The sequence below is a fragment of the Narcine bancroftii genome, chromosome 8 (genome assembly GCF_036971445.1).
Source record: "Narcine bancroftii isolate sNarBan1 chromosome 8, sNarBan1.hap1, whole genome shotgun sequence".
Classification (NCBI taxonomy): domain Eukaryota; kingdom Metazoa; phylum Chordata; class Chondrichthyes; order Torpediniformes; family Narcinidae; genus Narcine; species Narcine bancroftii.
The window spans coordinates 98,329,456-98,350,147 of NC_091476.1; the positions used below are offsets into that span (position 1 = coordinate 98,329,456).

A 20,692-nucleotide genomic window follows, 5' to 3' on the forward strand; every position below is an offset into this window, starting at 1 on the left:
GGAGCAAATGTTTTTTATATATATTCAATTTTGATGTTGATATTTGCAATGTGGTAGTGTTGGTTGCGTGGAGGATAAGAAAGAAGTTTCATTAGATATTGACAGACTGAGGGAATGGACAAGAAACATAAAAGAGATAAAATGTGCATTTATCAATGTCAATAAAAAAATAGAAATGTTAAGTATTTAGTCAATAAGAAATAGGAGCCAGTCTAGGTCATCTGGCTCATTGAACCTGCTCCACCTTTCAATAAGATCATGGCTGATCCAGTCATGGACTCCATTTATCCACTTGTTCCCCATAACCCTTAATTCCCCTACAATGGAAAACTCTGTAAATTGTGTCTTAAATATATTTAATGAGGGAGCCTCTACAACTTTATTGGGCAGAGAATTCCCCAGGTTCACAACTTTTTGAGAGAACCAGGTCTTCCTCAACTCGGTCTTAAATTTACTCCCTAAATCTTGAGATTATATCTCCTTGTTCTAGTATCATCTGCCAGTGAAAACATCCTCCCTGCACCAATCATATCAATTCCTTTCATGTTTCCTATGTTTCTATAACATAATTTTTCCAAACTTAAATGAGTATAGTCCCAGGCTACTTGATCTTAGTCTCCTCATAAACTAACCCCTCATTTTGAGAATCAACATGGTGAATTTCTTATGCATCACCTCCAAGCCACTACAGCCTTTCTTAAGCAAGACCAGAATTACACACAGTACTCCAGATTTGGCCTCACCTGTATCCTGTACAGTTGTAGCAGAACCTCCCTTTTAAATTCAATCCTTCTTGTAATGAAGGCCAACATCTCATTAGCCTTTTTGATTACTTTCTGCACCTCTAAACTTACTTTAAACACCTATTTAAATCATTATATTTTGAATGACACTAGTCAAAAACATATTAAATTATAGAAGTGTATAAATAATCCACCTAACCTGTAACATCTGTGCTCTTTGATTCCATTTCATTTCAGTACTGCAGTTCTCCTCAACATCCCTAGTATTTTCCTTGGACACTGCAATAGTCATGGTCTTGAAACTTTTTGTTGTGGGTACCTATGGTCATAAACAACTGGTTTGAAGATCTGATTATTTTATCATCTTGAATATAGTCATTTCAATGTAAATTAAATCCACACCCATATTAAAATTGTTAACTATCCAAGCTAGGCATATTTCCAATAAGATTCCTCATGAAGTCTCACTATGTCAGCATAAAACTTAGGAGGACTACATTCAAATTTGTTAACCATCTTAGCAAGGCATATTTCCCACAAGATTCCTCATGAAGTCTGAGTGTGTCAACAGAAAAAATAGGAAGACTACTGTTAAAAAAAACAAATCCGGTAAAGTAGCAGATGGCAAAGTTTATCTCCCAGAGGACCTCAATGCCTTCTACACCTGATTAGATGACAGTAACAGTGAAGAACCACCTCTCCACACCCCCATGTCACCTTATGATCTTATCCTGTCTGTATCTGAGGAGGTGGTGTGTGCTGCCTTCAGGAGAGTGAACCCAAAGAAAGTATCTGGCCTGGATGGAATACCTGGCCAAGTATTAAAAATCGGTGATGATCCAGCAAGGTGTGGTACCCATTTGTTTAAAACAGGTGTCAATCATATTGGTGCCCAAGAAGAGTGTAGTAACCTGCCTTAATAATATCGACTAGCAGCACTTACATCAACAGTGACGAAGTGTTTTGAAAGGCTGGTGATGAAGTATATCAGCTCCTGTCTGAGCAATGATGTGGATTCATTTCAGTTTGCATATTGTAGTAACAGGTCTATGGCAGATACCATCTCACTGGTCTGCACAAAGCCTTGGACCACCTGAACAGCAAAGATGCATACTTGTACATCAGGATGCTCTTTATTGACTACAGTTCAGCATTTAACACCATCATCTCCTCAAAACAAACTCCAAGACCTGGGAGTAACACACCTCTGTGTAATTGGATCATGGATTTCCTCACGTCCAGATCACAATCAGTGAAAATTGGTGATAACTTCTCCTTCACAATCTCCATCAATATTGGAACAGCACATGGGTGTGTTCTTAGCCCCCTGCTCTACTCATTTACACCTCTGACTGTGTGGCTCGATACAGCAATAACACCATCTAAAAATTTGCCGACGATACCATGGTAGTGAGTTGATTAAAGGATGGGGATGAATCAGCATACAAGATAGAGATTAAAAACTTGGCTGAATGGTGCAGCTACAATAACCTTGCACTCAATGTCACCCAAAACTAAGGAGCTGATTGTTGACCAGGAAAGGAAAGCCAGAGTTATACAATCCAGTGATCATTGGGAGATCTGAGGTGGAGAGGGTGAGAAAATTTAAGTCCTTGGGAGTCACTATCTTGGAGGATCTTTCCTGGACCCAATACACAAAGACATTGTGAAGAAAGCACATCAGCACCTCTACTTCCTCAGGAGTTTGTGGAGGTTTGGTATGACATCAGAAACCGTGGCAAAATTCTATAGAGGTGCGATGGAAAGTGTCCTGACCAGCTGACCTTTAACAATTCTCTTTGACTTCATCCAAGACAAAATAGCATTTTTGATTGGTATTCCCTCCAAATGCTGCAGCATCTACAAAGTATATTGCATTTACACACGTAAGCATCTTCCAAGCTCACAATCTCCACCCACCACAAAAGGTACAGTAGATGGATGGGATATCACTACTTGTATGTTCCCTTCTGTTTTCTGTGTAGGAGACATGACCTCCCTGTCTATTGCTAGTGGTCACGTGGCCTCCCTACCTGAAACTCATTTGGAAGTCACATCACCTGTCAGTATGAGGTATACTTTTGTTCTACTCAAAGTTACAAAGTTATAGACAAAGTTATGAATTGCAGGTGTAGAGACAATTAAGATTGGGCTCAGACCACTGGTCAGTGAACACCTTGCCATTGGCTGGTTCAAATCACCTAGCATCCTTATTGGTTAGAGCCCTGTATTTAGCACCAGCACAGAGAACATTCGCTCTCTCTGCCTTATGGTGATAGCCCCGGACACCACTCCATGCTTGGTTGCTACTGAAGACGTCGTTTGGAAGGGTCGCAGGTAAGGTGCACATTGCACTGAAGCTGAGCCATGGTATTGCTTAGCTCAAATTACAATAGACCAATACTGGCAGTAGAGCCACTACTCTCAACTGATCAGGGATCCGAGGGTGTGTGCATTCCCCTGTGGGTACAGTGGTACCAGATCCTCCTCTCAACTGATCAGGGGTCCAAGAGTGTGCGCATACTCCTGTGGGTACAGTGGTACCAGATCCACCTCCTCTTATTCAAGGATCTGGAAGGGTGTGTATAACCCCTGCTTAATAATTGTGTACTTTAACATTCTCCTCTTCCCATGCTTATAAGTTGTGTGCGTATGTTCCCAAGCTCTCTTATAGATAATGAAATACCTCTCTCAATCTCCATCATTGATGTATGGGCCATCCTGAGTAGCGTGAATGTACAGAAGACAGATGGTCCGGATGGCATACCTGGCCGTGTGATAAGAGCCTGTGCAGAACAAGTTGGCTGGGGTTTTTATGGACATTTTTAATCTGTCCCTACCCCAGGCAGTTGTTCCAACAAGCTTTAAGACTACTACCATTGTGGCTGTGCTGAAGTGGTCTACCGGTATGTCTAAATGACTATTGTCCAGTTGCACTCAGCCCCATCATTATAGTGCTTTGATAGGTTGGTCTTCTCTTATCTGAAATCCTGTTTGCCTGCCACTATGGATTCTCATCAATTTGTCTACCGTACTAACATGTAACTGAGGATGCTATTTCAACAGTGGTTCACTCTGCTTTGTCTCACTTGGACAGCTCTAACACTTATGTTAGAATGTTATTCATCGACTATAGCTCAGTTTTCAACACTGTTGTCCCCTCTAAGCTGATAACCAAACTTCATCTGCATGGTATCAGCCCATCCTTTTGTAATTGGATTTTGGGCTTCCTAGCAGACCTAATAGAACTCAATCTGTTAAGCTGGGCAATATTTTCTTTTCCATTCTTACCAGGGTTGTGCGTTCAGCCCTCTTTTGTATTCTCACTTTACCTCTGACTGCGTTCCTATGTATAGTACAAATTTAATAATCAGGTTTGTAGATGACACTACAGTGGTAGGCCTGATTAAAGGGGATGATAAAACAGCCTATAGGGATGAGATTGAGCACCTGGCCTGGTGCTGATAACAACCTGACACTTAACACTCAGAAGATCAAGGGGATCATCATGGACTTCAGGCATGCCAGAAGTCACATTCACATCCCAATTTACATCATTAGAGTGGTGGTGGAGCATTTACTGAGCTTTAAATTCATTGGGATCCATATCTCTGAAGATCTCACTTGGTCCTTGAATTCCAAATTTCTGATTAAAAAGGCACAACAGCGTCTTTATTTATTATGAGTAGCATGAGGGAGATGCACACCTCTGCCTCAGGATACTGTTGGATTTCTATAGATGCACAATTGAGAGCATGCTAACATAAGGTATTTCTGTGTGGTATGGGAATTGTATTGCACAGATCACAAGGCACCCTAGTGGGTAATAAAAATTGCCCAATGGATTACTGGAATTCAGTTGCCTACCATCGAAAAATCTATTGGGAATGATGTCTGGGCAGGCTGAGAAACATTATCAAAGATGCAACAAACCCAAATCACAGACTATTCACGCTTCTCCCATCAGGCAGATGCTACTGGACCCTTCGATCATGCACCAGTTGGCTCAAGAAGAGCTTTTTTTTAACGAAGTTGTGACTATGTTGAACATTGAATCACGGTGCTGAGTGGTCCTGCACTCACATTATAAAATTTGTCCTTTTTAACAGTTCATTATGGAATAGTGTTGTTGGTTTTAATTGCACTTTTTATTGTAAGGTATATAGCACTATTTTTTAACTTGTGGTCGATGCTGATTGTATTTCATTGGCTGGTTTACTGGTACAATGACAATAAAGTAAATCATCAATATCATTATCAAATTGTTTGTGCATGTTCCCACACTCCCTTATCAATTGTCTCTCTTATTAGTTGCTGTGTTAATAAAGTTATGTTTGATTATAAACTCTTGTGCCCAGAGTTATCTCTCTTTGAACCCACCAATACTGACACTTTCTCAACAAAATAATTGGTGCTGGAAGCAGGATTCAAGGTGTTACGACTGAACATGTGGAGTTTTAACCATGTTGGAGTGGGTAACTGGTTTAGCTGTGCGGGAGATTTTATTGATTACTGTTTGTGTCGGTGTCCTATCAGGTGCATGGTTTATTGTGTACCTGCTCACTTACGAGAGTAGCAGCAAGTGACCCACAAATAGGAAAGGGACTCCGGGGTCAGAGTATAATCTCCCGGATGGACCGATGACCAGGACAGTCGATTGTAACGACAGGTCCCCCATGAGCAGAAGATATGGCACCATGTGGTCTCCCAACTGGAGTTACTGGGATTTCCCGAAGCTGGGGGGGAGTCGTGAAGCAGCTCTATAGTTACTAATATCCCTAATGAGGCGCCTGTGCAATATCACATCGGAATAAAACTGGCAGTGTGCTCAGCACATTGAACAGATAGGATCCATGGGTACTGAGTGCGGGTCTATGCAGGATACACTGGACATTGCTAGAACGTATAAAAACCCCATGGAAGCGAAATACATCAAAGCTGTCTAGGAGCAGATCAAAGCGCAGGCATCCTGTCAATCTGGCTAGCAGGTCAACCCAGTTAAGGTCAGGGAGATCGTTATGCGCAGGGATGAGAGTGATGCATGGTGGGGGGATGGGGATGTGTGGTTGGACAATAATGACTTTACAGAGGCTGATTCTGATTGCATGCAAGCCCGGCTGGTGACCAAATAGTTGCAGCACCACATTGAGGCTCAGCAAACTGGGGAGAGTGCCATGAACAGTGAGAGCATAAACAAATGGAAGAGGGGCCGGTGCAACGTTATAGAGAGAGAGAGTACTCCGCAAAGAACTGGCTACGCTAGTGGACAGATACTGCCAGCAGTCGGGTGAGCATCTATTCCAGTTGTAGGACGAGAGGGGACCCCCAAGTCTGCCTTTCCCACCTCGAGGCTAGCACTTTGGGTAGCCTGTCCACTCCACATTACTCCATCAATAACTCCCTGTGGGTGCATCCTGAAGAGATCATGGAGAAATTCATTCTGTGGAACTGGGTCATAGTTGCAGTATTGTTGGAATGGGACCTGATGTGCCAACCACAGTAGCATACTTTAGTGAGGGGATGAATGTTATCAGGGATTGTGCCCTTATCACCAACCTCTACGGTGGGGCTCCCAGGCGCAACATCCTTGAGGATGTCAGGGTAACCCCCGCCTTGGCAGGGCACCTAGTCACCACCATCCATCCTGACCTCAAATGGGTAGTCTTGCCTTTGATGGGAAAAGCAAGCAGCAGGACGGTTTGTGAAGCCATTCCCCTGCTGGAAGGGCTAGAGCAGTGGTTCGCATCCTTTTTCTTTCCACTCACATATCATTTTAAGTATTCCCTATGCCATGTGGTTAGTAAGGGATTGCTTAAGGTGGTATGTAGGTAGAAAGAAAAAGTTTGAAAACCACTGTTTTCATTGTACCTAATTGACTCATATGCATGGTTTTGTAACTTCAAAGGAAATGGACCAATAACAATTTTTCTCAAGCAAAATATTTCAGTAACAATTGTGTGATTCTCAATGTTCCCTTCCCACTCACATATCACCTTAAGCAATCCCTTACCAATCACAGAGCACCGATGGCATAGGGATTACTTAAAGTGATATGTGAGTGAAAGAAAAAGGTTGAGAACTTCTGGGCTAGAATATTTAGAATGGGGAACTCCCGCAAAGGGGTCCCCACACAGGTTCACCAGGCGGAGACAAAATATGGGCAAAATAGGAATAGTGAGGTGTGTAAAGATTTGTACCATCTGGAGTGGATTGTGCCCATTTAAATAACATTCCTACTGCCACCATGTTCTCTACATGGCAAGAATACCACAAACATAACCCACAAAAAATCTACATCGCCCACCGTGCCATCCATCACATCTCTATTAATTGCAAACTCTTGCCTTCAGACTCGTCTCTCTTTGAACCCACTGAACCTGACACTTTCTCAACAAAACACCCTCTCAGTCACATACTGCCCTAAATTTTAAATTTATTGTCAATATTTTATTATCTCTGGGTCTAAATCCTGGAACTCATTGTCCAACTATACTATGGGAATACCTTTACCAGAATAACTGCAGGACTTTCAGCAGGGAACTGGCTGCCATCTTTTCAGAGGCAATTAGAAATGGGCAATAAATTATGGCCCTTACAGTGTTGCCCAAACCCTAAAAAGTGAATATTAAAAAAAAAAGGTTAATTGAAATCTTTAAAAAAAGAGGTAATCTGCCCTCAATCTCATCAACATCTCCAGCTCTCAGGACTGAACTGGGTGGCACCCTTTTCTATACAGAAAAAAGTTTACAAAAGATAGATTGTGGGTTACACTGTGATCTCTGACTCTTGTCTGAAGATTGCTGAAATCATGGAAATAAGCCTTAAGATCCCATATCCTCTCATTAATCAATCAACTTTAACAATTGAGAAAGGATTAGAATGGTAAAGAAAATGGCACTACAATCAAATCATATACACAAAGGAAAAGAAAGAGTTATTAAAAAAGGAAAGAATAAAATATATTTTAATGAGGCAAATGAATAATTCACTTGCTTGATGATCCACGGATCTTGCTGTGTCATTATCGTTTTGCTTCCCATGGTTTCCCGTAGTATTTTTCAGCTAAGCAGTAGGGTGTTCCAGAAAATACTCCATGTTGGCAAAACCTAGGCTCTGAATGAATTGCTTGTTAGCAATTTTATTTTGCCTAATAGTTAATTTTGACCTGTAGTCAGCAAGCTGGCAAAAATTGTAATTTATTTCAGACATTTGATTAGTTTGGTAAAATAAAATCACATGTATTATTTCTGCTTCTGTTCATGACAGTGAACTGTCTTTATAAACCTAACTGTCTCCTCTATCATATGAGGAAGAAAAAAATTGTCAATGAGATCATCCATTTAGGTCCTTCTGTGGTAATAAAGCAAGATATTTTGTAGAAACTTTATTAACTTTGTATTTCTCTCCACAGATGCTGGCTGACTTGCAATGTACAACCAATACTTTCTGTTCCTATTTCAGACATACAGAATTGGCAGTAATTTGCTTTACAGTTTAGAATATTATTTCTGATTTATCTTTCTCACAATTGATGGTGAATTGGAGCAAACACGATGCAATTTGTATAATCTGAGCCACATGCTGCTGGTGTTTAGCTGAAAACATTGAAAAATTAATATGCCTTAAAACAAATCTTAGACTGTATGGAGAAATTGTTCCTTCCTAATTCTCTACAGTGGGTTCAATCTGTATCTATGATGTCTGCACAGGAGCGTTGCGTTCTTCAATACATTTGAATAGTAAGTCCGATAAAGAGATGGTAGCGCAGAACATTTTTACAATGACTGCATTTTCACATTAAATGGACATGCATGTCTGCTGGAGGCTGTTGTCCCATTTACGCTGAAAGGATGGAGAGCCTCACGGCAAAATACAGCTTATTGTGAATTAATTATATCAGTAATAAAGACTTAAAATTGTACTACCAAATTACATACACAACATGCAACAATCAAGAAAGGTAAATTAATTATGTGAATGGTCACAGGGTCATTCAATTTGGAGGATAAAGAGAGTGCATAGGTGAAACACTTCAGGCATGAAGCAACAACAATGATGTACTCTTAATCAGCCCACTCATTCACAGAGATGAATAATGCACATCACAATCATGGATAATTGAAGCAAAGATATAGGTTTATAATGAAGTTACAAATATAAAAGTCACGCCAATATGATCTTGTGGCACTTTTTATTTCTATTTAATCTATAATATGCACAATGCAATAAATAAATTAAAAATGGGAAAATTACCATTTCCGCTCTGCCATTTCACATATACCTTAAACTCAATGGCCCCAATTCAGTAAATTTCCATTGCCCGGGTAGTTTAAAATGTTTCCTTAATAAAGAAAATTCTCTTGTCAACTGCAAAAATTACTGAACTCCAATTCAGAAGACGAGAATTAGACTTCAGAAATGGCTTGCTTATAAACTCACTGTACTTTTTATAATTTCTGGATAGGGCCATTAAACAATGAAGAAATGGTATCAATAATAATAAGAGATAAACAGATACACCAATGGCTTAGTCTTAAGGAGCAGAATAAATTTGGGATAAATGCTTCAAGGTCATTTGGATCTGTAGGAAGGAATGTCTGTTGAAGATAGCTTTGGCTTCACATAAAATTGGGTGGAGACGCTCCTTGTCAAGACTTTGCACATCTAGAGTGGGCTGAGAATCTTTTGCACTGATTTAATTAATCTTTCCCATATTTCTCCATGGTGTGAGCTGGCAGGGGGATGAAAATTTCTGGAGCAATTTATTATGGATTTGACCCTGATTCCAGCTTGCTGAGCTCCCACAAAATTGGTGCCATTGTTAGATCGTAGTTCTTTCACTTGACCACATCTGGCTGTAATACACCCTAGGGCATTGAGTTTGTGTCAAGTTATGATGCCACTTCGATGTGAATTGCTCTTACATTTGGAAGTGAAAATAACACCATAGCGCTTCACAACACTCCTTCCATGCTTCACTCCAAAGGGTCCAAAATAATCTATTCCAACAGATGTGAAGGGGAGGTTCATCAGGAGAGACTTTGTCCAGGGGCAAATCTGCCATCTGCTGTTGTCCAGGAGTAGAATTTATATGCTGACAAGCAACATATTTCGACACAATTTGTCTGATTGGCACAGTGGCTCCAGGAATCCAATATTTTTGGTGTAGTCTGGATAACATATGGTTGCAACCACCATGATCCACCTCTTCATGAACATGTCAAAGAATTAGATCAGAAATGTGAAAATCTTTGGCCAGTGTGAAAGGATGTTTAATCTCTTCCGGCATTGCTGCTCTGCTAAATCGGCCACCAACTCTTAATACATCGTTTTCCACAATGGGGTTGAGTATGAATGTGGCTAGTCCTCTTAACATTAATTCTTTTTCACAGATTTGAGATTCCATCTGCAAATCTCTACTTCTGGCAAAAGAAGATTATCTCCATTTCAGCATTCGCCAGTTCTTCAACTGTAAGGCCACTGTTTTCCTGAGTCTCAAGATTTTCTGTCTCCTTTTGTGGCAGATCTCTCTGTTGGATGTTACCTGGATGAAGCTGAACAAGGACACCACTTTCTTGTTTCCTCTTTCTGCTACGATACAGAAGCTGTCTGTTAAGTCTGAGCATCTATGCCTCTGCCTTTTTCAAACCAGTCCAGGAGGAGAAGTAATGTATTAAATGGGTTACTGGATCCACTTCTTCAGACTTTATCTGAGCAGTATTTACAGTTATACTTCTGAATGGTGAGATTTCTTCCAATCCATCAGGATTTTGAGGCCACTCTTCCTGAGGCCAAAGAAGAAACTGAGGCCAATACACCGATATTTTTCTTCAGAAAAGATTTGACTTTTAAACTGAGGTCATACCTGCTGGATTGTTAACTGTGTTAATAAATCTCCACTGTAGTGCATGTGAGACTTTGTCAATTTCAGAAACTCTGTTGGCCATGAAAGTTCAGAACATTGTGGTCTTATTGTTGATGTATTTGAGCACAGAGGTGCTATTGATCCAAAATATGGAGTCTGCTAGTGCTCGTTTCATCTGCAGCTGTTTTCTCCACATTCTGCTCACCATGGTGGCAGAAGTCGACTCCTTTTGAGGGATAGTACCTGTCTTTAACGGAGCCACTCTTGATTCTCCCATCGCAAAACCCACAATGTGCCTGATCATAGTTATTATGCAGTAAAAGGTAACTAACAGTTTCGTAACCGTCCTCACACACATCAGCAAAATGATGCTGTTGAGCGGATGTCACCATTCTAAAGTTTGTGGGTTTGAAGCATCTGTCAACCTCAGCTTATGATGATCTTGAATCCAATACACAATTCTTTCAGGATCTTCTTGGCAATCAGGACTACTGATGCCAATATTCCTAGGGGATCATATATTGAACTGACTGTTGAAGGAATCTCCTTCTTCTGAGGAGTCGGTCTTTCAAGACAATTTTGAACTTAAAATTATCAGACTGAACATACCATTGCACACCTAATGCCCTCTCCACAGAAAAATTGTCATGGTCCAGGTCCAGATTCTTCATTTCTTTTGCTCTGGCTGCTTCAGATATGGCAGGTAACACATGACAACTGTTACTTATCCACTTGGTAAGTAGAAAGGCTCCCTTGAAACAAATCACTTGTAGTCATGATAAAGAGCTAGTATATCTTCTTCTGAAGCTGCTGAAGTGAGGCACTCAGGAAAGTCAATCCTGAACTACTGTTCCCACAGGTCAAGTTTCACAACTGATATCCTGTTGACACTGATCGCTGATTGCTCCTGACCATTATCATTTGTTCTGCCTAATGGTCCATTAATTGTCCAACTAAGCATGGTTTTGACAGCAAAAGACCTGTCTCTCACAATCTGTATTACATCCAGTGGTTCTAGAGCCTTTGGTACATCTAAGCCTATCAGCAAATCTATCTTAGAGCCAATTTCAGGAATAGGAATATCATTTTGATATGGGATGTTTCCTTTGTGCAAAAGCATAGTCTTCTGAGTGTTTATGCCTGGGAGCTCACAAAATTCACTGCTGTCCAGTCCAGCGACCTCTAAGCCTGAGACAATTCTGGTTTCAACGACCTTCTTTTGACCCATAGTTCTCAATAGAATCCTTGAATAATAAGCTTATTCATTAGGCCCACTGTGCAAAATGAGACAGAGCTACCTGGGTCAAGAAACGCATAACTAGGCACTGTTGCATTCCCCTTCCTGGCCTTGACTTATACAGGCACTCTTGAGAGTTTGCAGTTATCCTCACCGGCCCCAGTAAGACCACTTGTCTGAACAAGGGCTAAAGCACTGTTATCAGCTGCTTCCTTTATTTCTGCTTGCTTCTTTTCCATTTCCTTCTTTCTTTGGTGGATATGCAGCAATCTCAGATGCTTTAAACTGCATGTGTTGCAGCTGAGTGGCTTCCTGCAGTTTTTGCTGATGTGCCCTTTACACTGACAGCCAAAACATAGTCCATTTTCTTTTAGGGAAGTGATTTTATCACTATATGCCCTCTTTTCCAACTGTGGACACATCTCCAAAGTATGCCCACCTCCACAGAACAAACAGCTTTTCACAGCAGGCAAACTCTCCTTTTCCTTAGTTCCTTTATCACTTTCCTTATCTGTAACTGTTACAGTGGTGGCAAATATGCTTTCTTTTATTCTTGAATGAGGATGTAATTTAAATCTCCTTACAACTTTGCTCACTGTTGGAGTGTCTTTGATATCTCTAAATACTGGATCAGTTGCAATCTTCACTTGCCATTCAAGGAAATCCACTATATCCTTAAAGGTAGCTCTTTGATTGTTTTTCATGGAAATCATGGACCACAGTTCTCCATATATCCCTCAGCCGGTAGGGCAACTTCCTTATGATGACTAGCATCTTAGCAAGCATATCAAGCTCATGTATGTAGTTGATATCTTCCATGGCATTACAACATTCATTTAGAAAGATGGCATATGCCTGTAGAGCTTTTGTGTCATCAAGTTTTATTGATGACCATGAAAGAGCTTTCTCCATATAAGTGGTAGCAATTTTATGTTCATTGCCAAAATGCTCATGTAGTGAAGATTTAGCATTCGTGAATCCTCTATTCGAGGCCATATGTAGGCAACTCCTTACAAGTTCCCTTGGCTGTCCTTTTGTGTACTGTTCCAGATAATAGAGACAATCGCTGGTTTTTTGTTCTTACTTTTAATATTGTCTTCAAATGAACGCTTGGTACTAAAGTGGGTTACCATCAAAAATTTGAATCTCCTTCTTTGCCATGGAAGAGAGACACTGCAGCTGGATTAATGAGGCAGTGATTTTATTTTGCCTTTCCATGGCTGAGAATATGTTGCTCTGTTCACCATTGCTTGTAACATGTAATGTAGCTGGAGATATCACATGTGCATGTTCACCTGGATTTCTGATGCTTGACCGGAATGTCAAGGGGACTTTGGTGAGAGATTGGATTGGAGCTACAGCTCCATCTGCAGTTGTTATTATTGGTGCTTTGGGAGTATTTATCCATATGTATGCATGTCTCGTAACTGTGTTTTTTCCTATTGTCCTTTCTCAAATTATAACTCCATTCCATCAGTCTCTTCAGATAAGTTACTTCAAACTCCAAATCCCTTTGAGGCTCCAAGTACCTTCATTTTGGCCATAATAGTAGCAATGTCTGCTTCCAGCTCCAGCTGCTCTTTTTTCCTTCTTAGCTCCTTCCTTAGCTGCTTTTCTTTTCTCCTTAGCTGCTCCTCCTGCTCTTCCTCCTAAAAATCCTTAAGCAATTTTACGTGGTTGATCTCTGCGATGGACTTTTGGCTGCTGCAGTGGGGAAGGCTTATCCACATAAGCTGGTTTAAGTCTGTCAATAGTCTGTGAAAGACTCTGGGTTCCCTCCAATGTCCAAAATACAGGTTGACCTAGTTTGTATGAGTATCCTATAAAGTATTTCATAAGGCGTCTGCAAAGGTTGACCAAGTGTTCCCCTATGAACAAAAACATATTCGCAGTTTTTGGGGTCTTTGGGCACAGAGTGTTCTCCATGTGAAGATGGTAGTACAGAGGTCAATTTTCCTACAGTCTCCCTTTGCCTGGTCAACAGTTCCTTAGGATCATTGTTGGTGTTGGAATGGTAAGGGACAAACTCTCATAGGACCATCAACAGTGCACCGTACACAAGCTCTGCAGATGAAGCTTGGAGGCCCTCCTTTGGAGTTGTTCTAATGCCCAGGTAATACCCAGGGCAGCTCATTAGCCCCAGTTTGGCCTGTCTAACCAAGTCATCAAGGCTGATTTGAGATGCCGATTAAACCTTTCTACCATTCCATTAGCCTTGGATGATAGGCACTGGTATGATGAATTGTTGCACCGAGAAAGTGGGACAAGGCTGTCCGCAGCGAGGAAGTAAATTGTGGTCCTCTATCCGAAGTAACTTGTGCTGGTAAACTGAAACAAGGCATCCAGAAACTGAGGAATGCTTGAGTACAAGTGTCTGCAGTAGCATCTATCATAGGCATGGCCTAGGGCCATCGTGTAAACCTGTCTATTACTGTAAAAAGATATCGGTATCTCTTGAAACAGGAATGGACCAACAATGTCCATGTGGACGAGCAAAACAACAAGTAACTGATGGGAAGGAGAGCAGTGGTGCCTTAGTATGCCACCAAACTTTTGATTTCTGGCAGACAATGCAGCACCTTCCCATTTGTGTAACATCTTTTTAAAGACCGTGCCACATGAACCTGTTGGAAACTGTACGAATGGTTGATCTAATTGATGGATGTGAGAGACCATACACAGAGTCGAATACTCGATGTTTCCATGATGCTGGAACTACTGGGCTTGGGTATCCCGTTGATATATCACAGAGGAGTAGTTTGCCATGAACTCCAAACCGGACATCCTTCAATAGCAGGTTTGTGATTGCAGTCCAATAAGCATTTGTTTCATGATCATATTCTTGGGCTGTGGCCAAAGCTGTGTAGTCAATACCTTGATCTACGAATGAAACCTCAAGTGGAGCAGAATGGTACACTGCATTAGCTACTACATTGTCTTTTCCAGAAAAATTCTGAAATGAATGATAATTGCCATTGTTGTTGTGCTAACCAGGTCTCAGCGACCTTGGAAAACACAAATGTTAAGGGCTTGTGATTGATGTACATAGTAAAATCTCTGCCCTCCAAAAAATAATGGAAGTGTTGAATAGACAAGTAAATGGGCAAAAGCTTCTTATCAAAGGCACTGTATTTCTTCTCTGCTTCACGAAGATGGCAGCTGAGAATGCTAACAGTTTCCATTGCCTGTTAACATATTGATGAAGTGCACCTCCTATGGCCATATTGGAAGCATCCGTAGAAAGGGCAGTGGCTGCATTTAAAACTGGGTAGCTGAGCACAGTGGCATGAGCAGGCAATTCTTTCATCTTCAAGGAGATGTTATTTCCCTTTTCAGTTCAACGGATAGTTCTGGCATTTCCATACAGTAAATTTAGAAGAGTCTTCATGATATGAGCTGCTCCCGGAAGAAACAGACGGTAAAAATTTACCATTCCTAAGAATTTCTGTAGGCTTTTAACCATAGCAGGTTTTGAGTATTTGCTAATGACCTCAACTTTGGATGGCAGTGGGGTCACACCTTCTGGAGGAATTCTTTGCCCCAAAAAATCAATCGTTTCTTTTCCAAAAACGCATTTATCTAGATTGATGGTCAGTCCAAATTCTTGAAGACGAATAAAAAGTGTACGAAGATGTTCCAATGTCTTTCCTTGGTCGCACTGGCCACTAAAATGTCATCAAGGTAAATGAAGATATTGGTCATTCCATGTCCTAAAGCATCCACCACCTGTTGAAATGATTGAGCAGCATTCTTTAATCCGAAAGGCATTCATAAAAATTCAAACAACCAAAACGGGATAATTATTGCTGTTTTGGAATGTCTTCCAGCTTTACCAGTATTTGGTGGTAGCCATGCACTAAGTCTATTTTGGAGAAGATCTTTGCTGCATGCAAATTAGCTGAGAAATCCTGAATGAGGTATCAGATAACGATCCAGAATGGTAGCATTGTTAATCTGCTTGTAATCTCTACATGTTCGCCAACCTCCATTGTGTTTCAGGACCATATGTAATGGGGAAGCCCAGGGGCTGTTAGACCTAACAATTATGCCTAGTTCCTCCATCTTGGCAAACTCTTCCTTAGCTAAATGCAGCTTCTCTGGAGGCAAACAATGCACTTTAGCATAGGTGGGCCCTTAGTACAAATGCATGCTTTTCAGTCGAGGCAAAAAATGTAGAGTAGTAATCTCAGGGAAATCTTCCAACAACTTGAAGAATTCATCCACTGGTTTACTTAATGTTTGGAGGCGCAGAGCAGGGGTATAGGCATCTGCTAGATGAATGGTCTGAAAAATAGTTCCATCTATTAGCTGACTCCCTTTTAAGTCAACGAGGAATGAATGAGCCTGTAGAAAATCTGCAGCAAGCAAACGTCAGGATACTGCTGCTATAATAAATGCCCAAGTGTAAAGATGATTCTCAAATTTGACATTTATCTTCCTGGTGCCAAAGGTGGAATGTTGGAACGGTTAACTGCTCATAGTTGCAGGTCCAGGGTAGGATGACATGTAACAAACATGTGGGTAGAAATAAACTAAGTTCTGAACTCATGTCCACCAGAAATTTTCGCTGGGGAAACTGGTCTCATACATAAAGTAGTCTTGCAGGTTTTTCAACAAATGCCACAGCCCTTACTGGCAGTTGGCCTGGGCATTTCCTGCAAATGAGCAGGGTGGAGGCACTCGTGGATATTTACTCCCCAACACCTGTGATAATAACATCAAGAGAAGGTGTCCACAGGCTGCTTGCCTGTTTTGGGGCATTGTCTGTTTGAAGGGAGTGATGTGCTAAGAGCACTACAGTGTGACATAGGTCAAGAATGGAGGGGTTGGTTATGCAGATTTGACTTTCCTTGCTGTCCTTTTTAGCAAGCCACAGAATGTCTGCCTCTGCTGCTACAGCCCTTGGTTCTTCAAATGAACACTTAGATAACAAGAGCCTAATAACATCTGGCATTTGCTCTAACAAGAGCTGCTTAAATAGCTTATTGGGACTTTCACTAGATGCCAGGAACAGCATTTCATCCATTAGTTCTGAAGGGACGCGGTCTCCCAACCCATCGAGATGTAGTAGTTTGGCTGCCCTTTCCCTATGGGTCATATCATATACCCATAATAAAAGTGCTTTTAAAGCGTCTTACTTGCTGGTATGTGTTGGATCCCGTAGGAAGTCACTGACCCTCTTCGCGATGGTCTGGTCCAGGGCACTGACGAGATGGTAATAACGAGTGGTGCCCATCTTGACTTTGCGAAGATAAAATTGCGCTTCAGCCTGCTGGAACCACAGTTCAGGCTCAGCTGCCCAGAAAGGTGGTAGCTTCACAGCAACGGCTTCAGACCCCATGTTTGTCCAAAAATACGCTTTTGGACTCATCGGGGTCACCAATTGTGGCTACTGGAATCACAGTGGACATGATGAAATAACCACGCAAGGTGTTTTTTGAGTGAATCAAACAGATTTACTCTTTATAACTCGCACAACCTTTTAAAAGCCCGAATCATGCACCCAACAACCATTGACGTTATCACGCACTGAATTCACATAGCCAATTCGATGACTTCTGGGAGTTGTAGTGCCGCTACAAAAAGAAGAAAACATAGAGAGAAAAAAGGGTACTTCCTAACCCACCCAAATGGACACCTCGAACAAATTGGTGAGCCAGCTCCTTGTACAGAGAAGAGATGTATCTAGATCTCTCCTGGGTGAGCCCACTTTTTGTGTGGTTTCAACTAAATGAGGTGGCACAAAATCCCTCTTTGCAAATTCGATCAGTTATAAAGTAAATACCAGGTATAACCCCCTTCTCTGATAAAATCCTCTCCAGTCCCTCTTTGATATTAATTTTAAGAAATAAAATATGAAACCAACCTCATTTTGTATTATTAAACATGGCATAACCAACTTTCTTTAAACAACATACTAAGATATACCGTATCATCGAGACAAGTCGTGAAACCAAAAAAACTCTCAAAAAATGAATACATCAATTTCAGATGAAAATTGGAATAACATGCTTGATCTGATTAATAATAGTTCATTCTGTGCATGACATTGCTTAATACAATTTAAAATTGTACATAGATTACAGATATCCAAAGTTAAATTATCTTGTTTTTATCCTGATGTTGATCCACTATGTGACAAATGTCAAAAAATTTTGAGGCCTCTCTGATTCATATGTTCTGGGAGTGTCCAGATCTACAAGAATATTGGGAACTATCACAGATTCTTAGGTTTAAATTAGAACCATGTCCCTTTTATTGCTTTATTTATTCTCTAGAAGAAAAACAAAGGGATTTAGGAGTTATGGTAAACAGTACCCTCAAAGTTGATACTCAGGTAGATAGAGTGGTGAAGAAGGCATTTGGAATGTTGGCCTTCATAAATCGGAGTATTGAATTCAAGAGTTGGGATGTTATGATGAAATTGTACAAAGCATTGGTGAGGCTAAATTTGGAATATTGTGTGCAGTTTTGGTCACCAAATTATAGGAAGGATATAAACAAAATAGAGAGAGTGCAGAGAAGGTTCACGAGAATGTTGACAGGATGTCAAGGTTTGAGTTACAGAGAAAGGTTGAGCAGCCTGGGGATTTTTTCTCTGGAGCGTAGAAAATTGAGGGGGAATTTGATGGAGGTGTTCAAGATTTTAAAAGGGACAGAGAGAGTCAATGTGGATAGGGTTTTTCAATTAAGAGTGGGGGATATTCCAAACAGAGGTCATGGTTTGAGATTGAAGGGGGAAAATTATAAGGGGGACATGAGGGGAAATTTCTTCACGCAAAGAAATTTGGGATGTGGAATAAGCTTCCGGCGGAGGTGGTTGAAGCAGGGACGTTATTTACATTTAAGGAAAGACTGGATAATTACATGGAGAGGAGAGGATTGGAGGGGTATGGACCAGGTGCTGGTCAGTGGGACTAGGAGGGTGGGGATTTGTTCCAGCATGGACTAATAGGACAAACTGACCTGTTCTGTGCTGTATATGGTTATATGGTTATATCTTGTTCTTTGACTATGAATTACCAGATCATCAGGCAGTTAAGGTCCCTTTTATTGTCACATTATAATACATTAAAAATGTTACATAAATGATTGTGATAGTACAGATCTATCACCAATGTACATAGTGTATATAGTTACTGTATCTAGACTGTGCTTACAGCGATTGGCTGAGAGCTAAACCACGCCTATTGTCTGGGCCTTAAAGGGTTGTGTCCCTAGCCAGGTCGGATCATTCCGGACTGGTCGGCCACCTGTGAAGAGCTCCTGTCTTTTGCTAATAAAAGCCTTGGTTTGGATCAACAAGTCTTTGGTTCTTTCGACAAGCTCTACAATTTTATTTGCAAAAAGAATTTTTTTTGAAAGGGATGGAGTGTTTAACTCAGCCAGAAAAACTTGATATCGACCCACAGTCAGCTACAGCCTTCAAAGCCTTTAAGTTCTGGCTGCTGAACTTTGAAAACTTCCTGAGATTCATTGAGGTGGAGAAGGATAACCAGCGTCTAACAGCATTGCTGTCTATGGTGTCCTTGAGAGTCTACGAGAACATCCAGGATGAGACCACTTACACCGCAGCCATAAAGGTACTGAAAGAACTGTATAATCAACCGGTGAACAGAGTTCATGCCCGCCTCGTGCTTGCTTCGAGGAAACAGGGCATATTTACAAGTATTAAAGGCATTGGGCAAGGACTGTAACTGTGTGGACAAAACTGCTGCCGAGATCACAAATGATCTCGTCCGGGATGCCTATGTGGTCGGGCTCCGATCGAACGAAGTGAGGCTGCGCTTGCTCGAGCAAGGGGTAGAAAAACTAGAGGACGTGGCCCAGATTGCAATCACAATGGAGGATGCAGCCTTAAAGTCCACCAAGTTCTCTAGGGACTGGACCCCACGTTCTGATGTGAGTAGAGTGCCCTTCTACCCTACAACTGATGGTCTGTCGGCTGCTGCTACCCTGCCCCCTGCGAACCCAAAATGTTATTTCTGCAGGAGGGACAAGCACAGCAGGTCTCAGTGCCCAGCAAGAAAAGCCAGGTGCCAGAAGTGCCTTAAAAAGGGCCACTTTGCTGCAGTCTGTAGGTCTAAAATGGCCGCCGGAAAACACAGTGCCTCGTATGAAGCCCAACCGCCACTATCGCATTCAAACTCTTCTTCCCCAGAGCTCTCGTCCAATGAGAGCGAGGACTCCCCTGCACGGAAACGCCTGACGTCACGGAGATGCCGAACCCGGAAGGGGCAGCCCACCCTCACAACCATGGTGTTGGCCCGCTTCTCCCCCCCGTGCGGAACAATCGACGGTACCGCCGCTGCTGCCGCTGCCACAGACACCCCCGGGGCTGACGCTACCGCCGCTGCTGCCGCCGCCACAGACACCCCCGGGGCCGACGCTACCGCCGCTGCTGCCGCCGCCACAGACACCCCCGGGGCCGACGCTACCGCCGCTGCTGCCGCCGCCACAGACACCCTCGGGGCCGACGCTACCGCTGCTGCTACCACCGCCACAGCCTCCCCCGCGGCCAACCAGGTACTCACTCTAGTGTCCATCGCCGACGACCGCCAGGGCCCGACTGCTGCGACCAACGACCTACCCACCGCCAATCGCGAGCAACTACAAACCCCACTACTTACCAATCACCTGCCGACGCCGCCACAACAGCACTTCCGGGAGGTCCTCCAACCTGCTCCTCGAGCGTTGACTACGTCATCCCGTTGCGTGACGTCATTCCGTTGCATGACGTCATCGCGCAAAACTCCCCTGTCAACTGCTTCACTAACACTAAACCAGCAATGCTCTCATCCCCTCACCAGAGCAATGGAACTACACCAATTGCTTATTTGACTCTGG

At 42.0% G+C, this 20,692-nt stretch overlaps 1 protein-coding gene across 5 annotated transcripts in view; it reads right to left on the minus strand.

The window, feature by feature from the left end:
• jhy (junctional cadherin complex regulator) overlaps window positions 1-20,692 on the minus strand; it is a 99,355-nt gene that overhangs the window by 17,106 nt on the left and 61,557 nt on the right. For 4 of the 5 annotated variants that reach the window (XR_011343301.1, XM_069894540.1, XM_069894537.1 and 1 more), the window contains one exon: window positions 943-1,062. The exons of the other annotated variant lie outside the window; for it this stretch is intronic. Coding sequence is in view for 3 of the 4 variants with exons in the window: in XM_069894540.1 (XP_069750641.1) it covers window positions 943-1,062 (120 nt within the window). In the remaining variant the exon portion in view is untranslated. The remainder of the gene's footprint in view (window positions 1-942; window positions 1,063-20,692) is intronic. 5 annotated transcript variants of the gene reach the window in all.